The sequence below is a fragment of the Cutaneotrichosporon cavernicola genome (genome assembly GCF_030864355.1).
Source record: "Cutaneotrichosporon cavernicola HIS019 DNA, chromosome: 1".
NCBI classification, from domain to species: domain Eukaryota; kingdom Fungi; phylum Basidiomycota; class Tremellomycetes; order Trichosporonales; family Trichosporonaceae; genus Cutaneotrichosporon; species Cutaneotrichosporon cavernicola.
Window position 1 is genome coordinate 516,497 of NC_083393.1, and position 15,747 is coordinate 532,243.

General features: G+C 56.5%; 2 protein-coding genes across 2 annotated transcripts; one reads left to right on the forward strand and one right to left on the reverse strand.

Moving 5' to 3' along the window:
* Nucleotides 1–466: 466 nt before the first annotated feature.
* CcaverHIS019_0101950 (uncharacterized protein) lies at nucleotides 467–3,141 on the forward strand (the record flags this gene model as incomplete). The annotated part of the gene is made up of 8 exons (XM_060597622.1): nucleotides 467–741; nucleotides 788–820; nucleotides 855–1,110; nucleotides 1,144–1,440; nucleotides 1,475–1,578; nucleotides 1,614–1,649; nucleotides 1,683–1,779; nucleotides 1,813–3,141. The coding sequence occupies 8 exons, from the start codon at nucleotides 467–469 to the stop codon at nucleotides 3,139–3,141; spliced, it is 2,427 nt and encodes an 808-aa protein (XP_060452743.1).
* Nucleotides 3,142–3,598: 457 nt separating this feature from the next.
* On the reverse strand, nucleotides 3,599–4,738 carry CcaverHIS019_0101960 (uncharacterized protein; the record flags this gene model as incomplete). The annotated part of the gene is made up of 1 exon (XM_060597633.1): nucleotides 3,599–4,738. One exon carries the CDS (start codon nucleotides 4,736–4,738, stop codon nucleotides 3,599–3,601), a length of 1,140 nt encoding a protein of 379 aa, XP_060452744.1.
* Between the last annotated feature and the right edge of the window lie 11,009 nt (nucleotides 4,739–15,747).

Below are 15,747 nucleotides of genomic sequence, written 5' to 3' on the forward strand. Positions count from 1 at the left end.
ATGATGAGGAGGGAGGTTGAGATGATGATGACGGGTCAAGTATGGTCCATGCCCAGCCCAATTGCTCATTCCAAGGTGGCCCCCCCTGTCCCCAGAACATGTCGTCGGTAAGCACCCAACCTCCAGGGAACCGCGTGCCTGAATTATTATACCACGTGGGAGGGATTACTATCATCCTCGATGTTATCTTTTGACACGTGTAAAATGTTGCCGGATCCGAGCATCTCACTCATCTTGGGGACAAGTGGATGAGGAGAATGATTCAAAGCGACTCACCATCATTCTCCCGTCAATTGGACACTTCTCCTGCCACTCCCAACGCCTTGTCAGCCAATAGAGACACCTCTCAACCGTATCTGTTACATCCAGAGACCTGTCAACCTAACGCGCGAGCCATCTAACGCCTCCAAACTCGCTTAATCACCTCAACTTCCCTGCTCAACCCTCAGCAACAACGCTATCACCGATGTCGCGTCGCAAGGCTTTCGACACGTCTCTCTCCGGAGGTAATGCCAAGGCTCCACAGAGACAGAGCCAGGTTGCACCGGCCACGACCTCGGCGAACTCCCACGATTACGACCACGTTCATGACGATAACCATGACCACATCATTGCTCCCAAGCCCGTGAAGATCGGCAAGACGGTTGCGGCACCTCCAGATGCCGACAGCTCGGTTTGCTTCATTTGTGCAGAGCAGGTCACCTACTGGGCTGTGGGCACGTGCAATCACCACGTCTGCCAGTAAGTTTCGCGCGTTGCTCAGGTGCGAGGTCGTGCTGACAAGCAGCGTTTGTGCCATTCGCCTCCGCGTCTTCTACAAGTGAGTTACATCAACTGACCTTCCCTGACGTTAGGATGATCGAATGTGCGTACTGCAAGACTCTGTGCCCGTCACTCTTGTTCGCGCGTGAGCAAGCAGCTTTCCCAGTCGGGCCACTCCGCAAACCGTCCAGCGAGCAGAGAATGGAACGTGCACAGGCCGAGGCAGAGAAGCCCGAGAATAAGGGGAAGAAGTGGTACCAGGGACTTGTTCTTCCGGGAACTCTAGACCTCAAGGAGTTCGAATTCAAGGACGAGAAGCTGGGCGTCGTGTTTGAGGATGAGGAAGTGGTCAGTTTCTGGTTGTCAGGAAGCTGACAACAGATGGAGCAATCTCTCTTGCTCCTCCGATTCAACTGTCCCTACCCCGACTGCGCGCACATGTCGAACGGGTGGCAGGCACTCGAGAAGCACACGTTAGCGGAACACGGTCTCGTGTTTTGCAAGTTGTGTACGGGGCAGTTGTCGCGGTTCTCGCACGAGCAGGTGTTATATCCGCCTCATTTGCTCGCGATACACGACCCATCGCGCTTGCATCGAGGACAGAAACCTCCCCGTCCCAGGTCGGATAAGGAGAGAGAACTGGTCAAGTCGTGGGACACACCACATCCCGTGTGCGAGGTGAGGTTGTGCGCAGGGTGCGTGCTGACCGCAGTTCTGCCACGAGGCATTCTTTGGTCCCGACGAGCTGTTCAAGCACATGCGCGAACGCCATGAGGAATGCTTTGTGTGCAAAGGGATGGGCCACCGCGATGTCTAGTGGGTTGAGTGTGTGAACGCTGCTGACGCTTCAGTTTCCAGAACTACGCCAAGTTGGAGAACCATTTCAGGTGGGCGCGTTACTGGTTCGAAGCTAACAACAGCCGCGATCACTTCCCTTGCCCCTTCCCTATCTGCATCGAAAAGAAGTTTCAAGTGTTTGGCAGCGAATTGGACCTTCGTGCACACATGATGGAGGAGGTGAGTTGCGCTCTATGGCTCTGCTGACGTCAGCATGGCGAGCAGATGTCGCAGCGTGACCGTGCTCAGGCGCGGCACGTGCACCTCGAATTCTCGGCTCGCCCAGATGCTGGGTCATCGCGTGCGGGAGGCCGCGGGTTCTCGTTGGGGACACGCGACGGGCCGCAGGCACAGCAACTTTCTGCCCCGCCTATGAACGCCGCGCAGGCCGCGCAACAGCGCCGCCAAATCCAGACCGACAAACAGGAAGAAGGCCGCCGGCGCAAGGCCTTTGCTACTGGCTTGACCGACGGTAGCGGTCCTGCGACTGCTCCCTCTCCGGCGTCCAACCCTGCATCCGGCAGACAATCTCCTTCGGAGAGTGCGAGTGGTTTTGCCACCCCACGCGAAGAGGTCGACGACGTTACGGCTGTGCGTCACGCCGCACTGCTGTCGCGCGTGTCTATGCTTGTGGGTGACTCCCCCACTAAGCTCGCTTCATTCCGCTCTGCTGTTCGTCAGTTCAAGAACAACGAGTCCAGCGCGAAGGACATGATCGACACCCTCTTCTACGTCCTCGACCAGGACCGCGAGGCGACTGGCGGTGTGGGTCGTGAGATTGCCAACCTCTTCGACTCGGAGGGCGAGAAGGAGAAGCAACAGGCGATCCTCACGGCCGTAAACGTGTTCCGCGTTCAGCAGCAGGAGCAGTTCCCTGCGCTCGGCGGTGCGCCCACGGGTGTTGGGACCAATTGGGCTGGCGTGTCGTCGGGCCGTATTCTGTCGGCCAAGCGCGCGACGCACACTGGCCGCGGGAGCTCGAACTCGAGCGCGGTGTGGGCCCGCGTCGAGGCGGCTGCCGCACAGCCTCGTGCAACGACGGGCGTGAACGGCCGCCATGTTCCGGGTGCCACTACGCCGCAGCGTCTAGGCCCCTCCAACTTCCCCTCTCTGGGCGAGGGCAGCTCCTCTCGTTCTGCGACCCACTCCACCCCATGGGCGGGAGGCGGCGCGGGCTCGTCGTCCAAGACGCCCTCTGCCCTGGCTGGCCCGCAGATTCGCTCGGTCAACCTCCCCAGCGTGTCGTCTGGCAAGAAGCCCACGATCAATAGGGCGTCGTTCCCCTCCCTCCCGTCGAGCGGCAAGTCGCGCGCCGAGGAGCGCGCCGCGTTGTTCAGCAAGCCAACCGCTCGCGACGAGTCCATCGCGCGCATTAGAGGGACAGCTCCGACGCCGCCCAACGCCAGCCGGTGGGGCTCGGGCTCAGCTGACGAGGCAGCGAACGGTGTCGCAGACCTGAGCGTCCAGGACGAGGCACCTAAGCCGAGCAAGAAGAAGGGCAAGCAGAAGCAGCTGCTGTTCAGCGTGAGCGCGCGGCCGTAAGCTGTTGTTAAAGAAGGGGCTGTCTGCATCCTACTGGATGGGTAGTATAATCTAGGGTATGCAGTTTGTCATCTCCAACTCAACTGTTGACTGTGATTGTCTCGGCGTACGCGGCGTTCTCGAAGTGGGTATAGCGGAACCATTTTGGTACAGTGTCAGCCCATTAGGGATCGGGGATCAGGGGCAAGGACTTGCTCTGAACATTTATGCATAACGCATGCAGGACCCACCCACCAGCTGCCCAGTGTGGCAGTCAAGTTGTGGCGGCACTGTTTGAGCATGCAACAACGGATGTACCCTTGAGAGAATTGGCCGCGAGGCTCCGGCGAACATTCCGGTTCCCTCCACACTGGGAATATAATTATGGATACATGTAGTCATATCCATCTATATCCAATTGTACAACAACCTAATTATACAACAGCGGCACGGGTCGCATCGACAGCGAGCAAACAGATTAGATGGCGCGCTCCTTGCCCTTGTCCTTCTTCTTCTTGGCCGAACCCTTGATCGCCTTCGTCGCGGCCCGCTTGGAAGCCGCATCTCGCCGTTTCTGCTCGGCAGCAGCAGCCTTGTCGGCGACTTTCTTGGCCTTGACCTCGGCCCTGACTGTTCTGGCCCTCTCCTTGACCTCAGCTTTCAAGCGCCTCGCCTCGTCCTTCTTCCACTGTTTGGAGGCCCCGCTGACGTCGACTCCACTCATTAGGGCTACCGTGTGTTCCGGGACGTTGGCGGAGTAGTTTACGAACCCCCACGTCAGGGGTTTCCGCCCGTTGTGGCCGGCATCCTCTGGGACGGGGCCCTGCACCCTGGGGAAGAAGGGATCCCCAACCTGCCCGAACTCGAGTGCCTTCCGGTCGCCGTTCAAGCGGAGGTCGGGCCAAACTGGCGCGGTCAATCGGTGGGAACCGTAGTCCTTCTCCTCGGTGGTGGCCATGTTGGCCTTGCCGCTCGATGCGCCCACTCGCCTCGAGAGTGATTCTCCCTGGCTGACAGTCAAGGACTCATGCCACTGGGATGAATCTGGGAGCGGCGTGGCGACCACCGAAGAGAGCGGCGTGGCGACCACCGAAGAGAGCGGCGTGGCGACCACCGAAGAGAGCGGCGTAGGGGGAGACGGCGTGGCTTCGGCACCGTCGGCCAGGTTACGGTAATATACCTCCAGCTGGTGCTGGAGGTCTACCTGGTCAAAGGATGCGGCGGGGAGGCTCTCTGCCAGCGCCAGGAGCTGGTTCACTGCGCTGGGCCCTGGAGCGTCGGTACCATGTGAGGGCTGGAAGAAGGTGTGCGCGGCAAGCGGAGCAGGTGTGTCGGGGGGCCCGAAGCATGATGCGAAATCGAACGGTGCTGCTGGCGGTAGCACCTGGAGCGGCGCCGGTGCGTTGACGTGGGGGGCGTCGGCGGGGCAGTGCTCCTCCTCATTGACCATTGAATTGAGAAGCTGTGCAAACTCATCGTCGGGCAGAATGTACTCGTCGAGCATTCCCTGGTCGATGTCGAAGTTGTTCGCCCAGTAGGAGGGGCCCGGGATGGGAAGCATGTCGGTGACTGGCTGAGTCTCGCGGAGGTAGGCGGTGACGAGAGCAGTGGAGAACATTGGATTGATGGGTAGGTTGTTGTGGTGTAACAGAGTACTGGGTTAACAATGTGAGGACTGGATGAAGAAGAGTTTAGAGAGGCCAGAAGGCTTTTTATTCTCTGGTCTGCAAGAGAGACGGGCAAGTTTGTCCTCGCGCGCTGGCATCATCCATAACTAACAGCATGAGTCGACTGGATAATTCCCAAGATAGTGGCAAGCATCCAGGGTTGGTATGAGACAGGTCGGCACGCCACGGAATAGATGGAGCTGTTGTTTAAGGTGAATGTGCGATGCATCGAACGTGCGCACAATTCAAGGGACTTGAGTACTACAACAGGAACAAGGCCTCGGGCCTTGCGCTCTCTGTCAAGTGGGATAGTGTGTTTTTTTTTTTTGCTTCCTCAGGTGTGGGATCTGAGATGGCGTCGCGGCGGGGGGATTTGTTCACCCTCCCGTTGGGAATCACCGATTGCCCGGTGAGTGAGGCCGCGGAGTTCACACTGCAATGACTCTCTTTGATAGACAACGACTTTTGGGATATAACGGATCGGACAAGGTGGCTGTCAAAAGCGTCGGAGATGCCGATGTTTTTTCAGCGAGCAGGTAGCTCTCTTTGTGCATTGAGCTCCGTAATTTTCATGGGCGTTCCCCAAGATTGTGGTAACTGGCCTATGGTTTGGTCTTGGAGCAGTGTTGCTGGAACGGGCTCGACGACACTGTTGACGGTGGGTACGAGGCCTGTGTTCCCTGGGTGGACGGCTTGACGCCCGCGACGTGGCTGCTTTTCTCTCCGAACTCTCCCCAATTGTTCCGGCAATATTTATTATTTGAATAGGGAGCAGGCCTCTATTGGTTCGCTGGAGGCATGTGACATGGGTAAGATCGGGCCCAGATACCCCAAGATCCTAAGAGGCTCGACAGCAAGTCTAAAACCCCAGCGTGACATCCAGAATTCCGTAGGCCTTCCCCGACCACCGCGCGGTGGATTGGTGCGAGATCAGGGAGTGTGTGTGTGGCGCATACTTGGACTGTAGACTGTCGGGCATGTCGGGGCGTTGTCAGATCTGAGAACGGATTTGCGGTATTGTGTCGGATCGCAAGACGGAAGATTGGTGCGGCGGTGGCCCAGTCCCTTTCTTCCATGAATTGTAAGACGGTGAAGTGAGGAAAAGCAGAATGGTTTAAGGTGAGTGACAAACTAGTGGTGAGACTGCCCGTTTGGCAAATGAGGGGTGTGAGACTCTGAGCCCACCCGTCAAGATCATCAACCGATCAACGGATCAACCGATCAACTGACAAATCAAGGCATGTGTGGGCCGTGTGGGAGGTGGTCTAACAATTCTTCCAGGCTTGTGTTGGTATTGTTAGGCCGTTTGGTGGAAGTGTCTAGATTGCTGCTCCGATCCGACTTTTATTTGGTACCACCGCTCCATGACGTTGCAGGCATAATCTAACAGTGGCAAGCGTTCCCCGCACATTGGGGCATGCTGGAGTGGTGTTGGGGTAGTGTTAGAGAGGCTGGGAGAGTGGAGACCTCGATGGGCCGTCGGGGTCACGGCGTCGGGGCGCAGAGCCCCTCCTGGCTCATCGTCCGTCCAGCCCGCACAGCGGTGACCCCAAAGACCACCAAAGGCTCAGCGGATGCCCTATGGCTGCCTAATATGCATGTTGACCAGGTGAGGCGAAAGGTGAAATGTGGTGTGGCTTGGGGTCACCGATCTCCTCGACCGCCCAAGGCTCGTCTGATCGTCTGGACGGCGTCAAGGGCCCCAGTGAACCTGCCAGGTATGCCCTTAATCACGCTAGGTTTGTTATTGTTGCCCAACTGCCAAGTTCAATGATCAGCGTTCGTCATGAACGATTAGAGTTCCGACATGGGTCACACCCGACACACGATCTACCTTTTCTCCTTCCACGACATCTTCGATCTGCTTTACTCCTCTTATCTTTGATACCCTCTTTCCAATTCCACATCCGCCCAGCCCAACTAGCGGCGTAGTTCGCGAGCCCCAAGCTGTCCCGAATGACGACTACACTCAGCCCAAGCCGAACTCCGTTCTGTTCCCCTTCGTCATCGCACCCTTCCCCGCGGCCCTCCCCTCTCCTTCCATCTTCCCCGTTTGTCACTCTTCCAACCTCATGGAATCCCTCGAGGCCGAAGGACTGCCCAGTGAGTTTCTCAGCACACTCCTAAAGGTCATACGCATCACGCGGGCGTTGGGCCCAGGTGCATCCCGCACTTTCTCCCCCATACCCCCTTTCGTATTTGCTCGAAGAGCCAAGACGTTCTGCCATTGCAACTGAGCAGAACGATTACCTGAGGGCTTGTGCTGCAAGTACTTCCCTTTCCATTGTAATGCTCTCCCTCTCTCTGTCTATAGTTCTCCCCTTTTCTATTCGAGGACGCTGAAGAGCCGGGATGATGGAGGGGAATGATGGGGGTCCGTCGTTCCCCAATCCTCGCCCCTCATTGCTACGCCCTCGTAATTGGGAGGGCAACGGCAAACAGGAACATGCCCTTTCCGTGGTTTGAGTATTCAGAGATCGGCCAGAGTGCAGGACAGCGAGGGGTGCAATCGATCCCTCCCGTGCAGATCTCCAATCTCGACCACTGGTTTCCAACCTGCTTCCCACCAACCACTCCCCGCAACCACCGGATCAAGCGTCTCGAGAACGCTGAATATCATACCATTCAGCAGGCTCCAGCTAAACCCCGCCAGTGCTGCGTGGCACCTTGGGTCAGCTGTCGGCAAGGCGACCGTTACCGAGGCTTGGGGCGTAGCCACCCCAATTCCCACAATCCAGACTAGGACCCGGAGACATCGAGGCTGCGGCTCAATTATCCCATTTTTTCCACCATCCAAGAGGTGATCCCGAAGTCTTTGATCCACGCGGATGTCGACATCATTGTCACTCATTGAATGGGAGACGGCAGACTGCTCCGCCGGCAAACCAATATGGTACACCACCAGCGGCCCAGTACTGCGCGCCTTCTACTTGAGGGGCCGGGAAACTCAACGCAGAGGCACAGCAAAACTAGGCCTTCCCCCGCAGCAGCTTATTCTTCCTCTGCACTACTTTTCCGCCAGTTGTTAGGAGTGGAAAACCCCTCAACAGGCCGCGGGGTGTCTCGAGGTGAGTTCCTTCTTTCCCTTTCATGTTCCACTGTAGAGCCCTTCCTGCTGCCCATCCGCCGACCACCCTTGCCAAACCCCCGGGATGCGTAGAGGAAGCTGGGCAAGAATGCGCAATATGGCCCAACTGTGTCAGCCGGGGGACAGCTAACAGAGGGATTGTCACATCGATGGGACAGACGTGACCGACTGCACTCTGTCCTGCAGACGGCTTCGCTTAGCGTCCCAGTCCTTGCAGCTCTCCACCCATCTGATTAAGGGCTTTCCTGTGTGGTGGGTACTCCTCGCTCATCCAGCACCTCCTACGTACTGGATGTACCCCTGTGTTGTTGAAAGTCAACACCCATTCAATTGTTCCCACTCCTCCCCTGATTCCCACCACCCGGCCGTCATTTCTTTCTCGTTCTCTCTTCGACCCACCCTCCCTCATTGACTGTCACTGCAGCCTCCTTTCCCCCGTCTTGGTTGGAACCGATGTGTAATGCTTAGGCTTGCAGGTGGACGGGCAACAGCCAGCCGCCGGGCACCTCAGGCATTTTGCCCAGTTCGGCCCTCAGCGTCCACAGCTTCGCCCTCAATACCACGTCCATCTACCTGAACAAGACCCAACATGGTGACCCGATCCCCACAGACGCACATCCCTCGCTCGGGCTGACGTACCTCAAACCCTGATCAACAGCTCACGAGCGGAACTCCACACGGCAAAACAAGCCAAGGAATGCGTAAGCATTCGCTCTCACGATAATATTGGCCGCTAACACACGCGGCACAATTGCCATTAGCTTTTCCAAGCGGCACCATTAGCGTTTCAAAACGGTTGGAAAAAGTGTTACCAACGGCCGGCGAGCGTCAGCAAATTTCGTCAGCTTCGTCTTGTATCCATCTCTCGAACTCACAGTATGGCTGTGACCACCACTCAAGACCGATTAACATGTCTCGTCAGCCTGGTCAAGATAACGTCGCGCTGGTGACTCCAGCGGTTATGAGTGTTCCATCGCAAACCGGTAGTGCACGCCTGAACCTCCCAGGCCGCAGTGAACCTCTCACCATCAAGGACAGAAAGAGTGGTTTCGGTAGCAACCGAAGCAGCTGTAAGGTGAATGCGCGCGATCTCTACTGGTACTTACCGTGTGATCAGGGCGAGAGGCCACATTCCTAGGTGGTCGAAAGGCATGCGTCCACAAACCTTTCGAACCCAAGCTCTCTCAAGAATGGCTCCTTCTTGTGGCTCGTGGCTGATCTGGCCCAAGCTCTCGTCACTCATTCTCCGAATCAAGCCCCCCTTCAAAGCAGGCTCTTACGAGCACACCTCTGTGAGTGAAGGAATCCCAGTGAGCATGGTGGATGATGATTGTTTGTCGTCGATCATCCACCACCGAGGAAAAGGAGCCACTGCGAATCACCTGTATCACAACTGGGACTAAATTTTGGTCAATGTTGTTGTGAGCTACCCAGGGTTACTGATGCTGCGTTCTTAAGTGGTGTCTTAGCTTGCTTCGATTAGTAGCAAGCCCGCACCAACTAGTGTGTTGACTGGTTTCAGGATTCTTCCCCGTCAAAGAGCTGGTCGATCAGCCCACTGTTGTTCTTGATCTTCGCACCGGTGTCAACCAGACCGGAGAAGTCTCTCCTGTCAGAAGCACCAGCAATCCCCAGGCGGGGCTGCGTAGAGTCCAGCACAGCAGGCATTTGTTTCTTTCCCTCGTGAGTTGCAGTGTGGGCAGGTATCCTGGAGGATTGCGCAATCCCAAGCTTAATCTCGAGGCGCCTTAGCGACATGGTGGCTCCTTTGTATGACTTGAGAAAGGGGCGCCTCTCAAAGGTGACGATGATGCCGCGAGGCATTTTGGTGTTACAACGCGGAATGGGCACTAAATGCCCCCAGAAACCACTCGCACCGTTAGACCAGTCACTCCCAAGACTTTTGAGGTCGTGTTATGCCACCGGGGCCTTGGGCAATGTTCGGAGGACACTCCGTGTTGGAGAATACGTCCTGTCCTTACCGCCATAAGCATCTCGTTCCACAGATCCGAGTACCCGCAGCGCGTCTGCAGCTCTGGGTTCCAGCCCACCCATTCTGTGGACAGGACGATGAAGAGCGAGAACCAATTGAAACAGGATGGGAAGGGTAGCGGCGTTCTGCCCAAGTGGTAGAGGGCCGGAAAGGAGATCGGTGTGGTTGATATGAGAAGTCTGGGGTTACTCCTCCACTCTTCGACTCCCAATCACCCCTGCACTTCTTCGTCGGCTCTTGTCATCAAGTCGCCGCTTGGGGTTTGTTTTTGGTACCGTTCCGTCACAGAACCTCAACCTCGAAGGATTGGAGCCCGTGGGATTGAGGGGATAGCGTTTAACAACGCTCGATGAAGATCGCCATGGAGCCAAGGTGGATCCTCGCACCCCCGCCTGTTCGCCGGTTCGCCCCCTCTTCTTGACATAGGACCTGCTCTTGTGCCCACTCTCATGTCAGATGCTGGCAAGTTCACCAACGCTGTTGTCTGCAGGGTTCACGCCGATAGAGGTACCTCTCTATCAAGCATCCCAGTGTCTGCGGGAAGGCGTGTAGGAGAAACCAGTTGCAGTGAACCTCAAGCCCAACGGCGGATCACGACGGGTTCAAGGGGCAATCTGGCACAAGCACGTCCAGAAGACGACCGTCACCCCGTCTCGAGGTGGTTCGGGGACGGATCGACGAGTTGTGAAGACGTGTCGAGACGGCAGTAGGTGATGTCGTCCCGCGACTTCGGGGAGGTGATAGTTGGCCTTTGAAAATGAGGAGACCAGTAAAGGTTGGGCTTCAGCTTTTGTTGGATAACCTCGAAGGCTCGTTCACACTAAGGATGGATCGAATCAATTCAAACCTGTCTCACAGTTATTATATTCTGCATCCTCTTCATACCTATTACAATGGCTTTGTACTCTGGTACTGGGCGAACGACAGGGGCCAGCGGGTTTAGGACTTGGTTGTTTCCTCATCGTCTTCTTCCTCGCCGCCCAGTCAGCGAGGTTAACGGAACTCCTCCAGCAGCCCACGGCGGTAAGGCGGACGCATGGGCGATTGTGATGAAATTTCTCTGTGGGCTGTGTGCGTCACTCAATTCTTGAAAGTTGGCCTCGTTTGCCAGATTTTACCGCAAGCGGCGAATATAGTGCATGTAAAGTCTTTACTAATGCGCGCATTGTTTCTTAATTGTCTATTATCAATGGAAGGACTGCAACATCCTAGTCACCAGTGTTGTCTCAACAGGTCTTACATACCCCGGCCACCACGTATGCATTCTCCATGATACTCAGCGGATTGGCGCAGGGGTTACTGCGAACGTGGGGTATAAACAACCGTTTTCGAGAGTCGAACGCGTTGCCTCATACCTTCATGCGCGTAACCTATCCATCGATCCATCCTCCAAGTATGTTACAATACTCCGCCTGAAGCAACTTGTTTAAAAGGGAAGCGGCTAGCCCTCGGTCGCATCGTAGCGAGTCGGTCAGGATGCTGACTGCAAGCTCATCTGGCCGAGTCATCATCAGCCGCTAGCCAGAACCCACGCCAACTCATCAGCCAGCACCCAAGCCCACGCCCTCTTCTCTTACCGCACCCAACGACCAAAGGACAGCACGCGCAGCTCGTCTCGGCCAGCTTTGACTGGCTCGTTCTGTGCAATATCAACAGTCCTCTGTCTTATGTGATGACTCAGCGTCCGCTTGGGGACTGCAATGTAGAAAGACCGAACCAAACGACCTTGACAGTCGAATCGGCTCTGGATCATGTGACCATCTATATATCCGGCACGTGGTGGAGGTGGGTGGAGGTGGAGGTGGAGTTGTGGAAACCGAAAGAGATACATCGAATGAGGGATGAGGATCCCACGATTATATACAAGGATACGGAGGCTGTTTGTGGGAGCGAGGAGCCGAGGCGAAGTGGGAACTGAGACAGGGGCGAGATGGGAATAGCGGGAGCAAACAGGCGCCTATCCGCGATAGGAGTTGGTAATGGATCAATGGATTTGTGGCTGTGGCTGTGGCTGTGCGTTGTTGCGCCACGTTGGCGTTACCTGGGACTTTGGTGGCTGAATTGGCGTCAGGTGGTGGTTGATTTCAAGTGGAGGAAGAAATGATGTGCAGCAGAGCAAGTGGTTGGCTAGTGCCAATGGAAGTTTGGCTGTGCTGGATCATGCTGGGTCTCAGTGGCTGAGGGGATGGGATTCTCAGAGAGGTTAGAAGGTTGACCCTGTCGGACCATCCGTGAGTGTCATGTATCTCGAGCGCGCGTGAGTTGGTTGGGGGATGAGGGCGCGGGATGTTTGAGAACCGGAATTATGTTCTCGTGGCGTCGAGAACAAGAACAATGTTCTCGACCAATTGTAGTACGGTCCGACCACCGCGCCACTTTCAGAACTCGTGCATCCGTGGTTCAAAGCGGTGGGTTGGGGCCACCGATGGCCAACTGCGCAGATCGACGGTACGCTGCGGTGTGTGTTATTGTTACCAACGAGATTGATGCGGCCGCCGAGCGGACGAGATGCCGAGTGGCTTTATGGGATCTTGCCACACCCGCTCGGACAGGGTGCATAGGCAGTACGAGTGTAGGAGTGTCGTGCGACAACCTCAAACCATCACCAAAGGTTGTGGATTGATGTCGTGCAGCCAAGGTTAAGGAGCAAGCTCACGCGCCGTGCCTAGAACCTCCAAACCCTCGCAAGTCGTATAAAGACCGCACCTTGATCTTGAGCATCAAGGTTTGCAGATCCGCCCCATGTGCCTCATGCCTCTCTCCCTCACTCTCTGTGGTTGCGCAAGGGCTGAGACGAAGCAACCAAAAACACCATGTCCAAATCACATGTTGACAGAAACAGAAGCCTTTGTGATCGGCGACGATCGCCACGTTGCCGAAGCCCGGAACTTTGGCTTCCGCTCGCCGCTTACCCCGGCATTTCCCGTGTTTACGTCCCCGGATGGCTAACCCTAGGATGCGTAGAAGGATTCGATGGGATCTCATCATGAGCAAGGCGTGACAGTCAGTTGGGGAGCGGGGCGGGCAAGCTGGGGTCAGGACATGCAAGCACCAGGTGGCAAAAGCAACCCCTTGAGCAGCCTGTGGGGAAGAGGAGCAGGGAGTGAGCGCGTCGCGTGCCAGCGTGCCAGCGTGCCAGTATGTATGCCACAGTACTTGAGAGTCGCAGCGTGACAGCTGTCAGACCCAAAAGAATGAAAGCGACCTTGTCCGATAATACTATGGTGGCCAGGGGCTGAAACAGGTCGGGTCAGATCTAAACCCTCGGCTCTAATGGCTTGGTACAGCAAGTCTTACCCTGAATATACCACAGTTCCTTTTCGGTCATTGGCTGATGATGACAGAGTATCCCCTGTTTGCTTCCGCTCTCTCACTGTACAGTGTTTGCTGGCAGCCTTCAGAGCCAGGATTCAAGTCAAGCCCGCACTGGGATCACCCGAGCGACCGGAAGGGACCCGCCCCGCCCGCCCGCCCGCGCCCCTATCTCCTGTGTGTCTCCTGTGTCCTGTGTCTAACCCCTGCACATCCTATCCATCAACCCCATACATGGTCTTTCCCTCTCTCCAGAAGCCTCATTAGCAGAACATCCATTCATTAAGCTCATGATTAGGCCATTTTATTAGAACATTATCCCTTAATCCTTCGAGTCAGTGGGCTATTCTCGCCCCCAGGAAATACTCTTGGCCTCGACTCTGTGCCGTTACCCTCCACCCCGGTTCCCTTTGGCTTTTTCACCCTGTGATGGATGACACAACAACCAACTCTTGATGAACATACATTGGGTCATTGTAACTCGTCACTCATTGTCGGATCCTTCCATACCTAGGTTGTAGTTCAACCCAACGGCCCAACGGCCCAACGACTCACTACCCACGCTACGATTACACGCTACGCTTACACGCTACACGCTACACGCCTACTCCTCATCCTTTCAACCTTCCCCCTTTGGGTATCACATCACGTTGCTCGCTTTTTTTTGCTGGGCTCATTCCAATTTCCCTGCATCCTGTACTAGTCGAGCCGCCTTATTCTAGTTCGGGTCCCACCCCACGGTCACTCCCCGCATAGCACCCGCACCTCCATCACCCACACCTCATACGCACGCACACATACACACCACAACCATCGCGCGCACTGCACTGCACTGCACGCCCTCACCCTCACCCTCACCCTCACCCTCACCCACCCCCCTCCTCTCTTACCGCACCCAACGACCAAAGGACAGCACGCGTGGCTCGTCTCGACCGACTTTGACTGGCTAGTTCTGTGCAATGTCAACAGTCGCCGCGCCTACTGCATCCGCAGTCTACAATCATCCTACCCAACAACCTCATCCTCATCCTCATCCCCAACCTCAACCTCAATCACAATCATTGTCACGCCCTACTACCTCCAACTCAAACTACTCTACTCCCACCACCAACCACGTTTCGTCAGGACCAGCCCCCCCTTCAGACCCCCACACCTCTCACGTCAACCCCTTGCGCCGCAACACGTTCATCGAACCTCAAAGGACAGGGACAATCTCGAGAACGAGCACCACCACCACATCTACATCCCGCACCTCGACTACCTCTCCAACCGGCTTCCACTTTCCTTCCATTCACCTCAGTTCCTTTGATTCCTTGACTCATCTCTCATCTCTTCCCTCACACACATCGCCCTCAAGCTCTTCCATCTCCCCCTCCTTCTCTGGCCCATACCCCAGTGCCGCCACCGCCACCGCCACCGCTACAGCTACCGACAGCAACGCAACGCCCAAACCCAAGCACTTGCAAAGCGGTGCAAGTCTTCACCGGCGGTACGCGTCTGATTCAATCAACCCCGGTCCTCCAAGCGCCGCCGTTGTCCGGCCCGCCTCCAGTGCCAGCGTCAACGTTACTGGTACCCACAGTGCTCGTTCTGTGCAAATAGTCGACGGCCCGTGCTCCCTGTTCACCTCAGTCGACGCGCCAACATTGGCCTCGTCCGGACTTGGACCAGGAGCCTCGATCAACTCACGGTTAGGGCAAGATTCGCCATCTGGGCCGCCTGCAGCTACAGGTGTCGTCCCACCAACACGCACACCCGAAGAGCTGACAGTTGGCACGGAATCCTCCACCTCGCTCCCTATCATCCCTTCATTTACGCTTGGATCACCTCCCATCCTCTCTCCCATTTCTCTCCCTTCCTCGGACGGACCTTCTCTTGCATCATTCAGCTCACCGTTCAAGTTTGACGACGACGACGACGACGACGACGACGACGACGACGACGGCAACACTACCACCCCGAAACCACCATCTACCAGTGACCGCCCGACGTCCTGGACACCTTTCATTTCACCAATCTCTGGAGCGCAAGCAGCTATCCCGCCACTGGCAACCCTGCGCGACGCCCGCGCTCCCTCACCTCTCCTGACTCCCACTTCCTCCTCGTTCGACCTTACGTCGCCGAGGTTGCGAGAGTCTCCAAGCGTCCCTCGTCGAAGAATCGTAATTGAGCCCGACACACACCACACGCGCTCGTCCCCTGTCAAGCTCGAACAACCCCCGGTGGCGCTTTCACGACATCTATCCTTGGCAGCGTCGATCGAAGCTGAGCGCGACGAAGCACCTGGCTCACCTTCTCCCGCGCCAAAGCGTGTCGCCGCCAACCCGACATTGCTCTCCTCCCCCACATCTCCCACCTTGACCCGTCGCTCGGGGCTGACGTTGAATACATCGGTGTCCTTTCCCGAACCGCAGCTTCCCAGTAGCACGACCACTGCTGTGGATTCGCGTCCTCTAAAGGGAGTTTCATCTCCGAACAAGAAGAGATCCCTTCCCCGCACCCCAAAGACCGAGGAAGGTGCAGCGGCCACCACCTCCTCGCAAACACAGTCCTTGGACACCATTTCC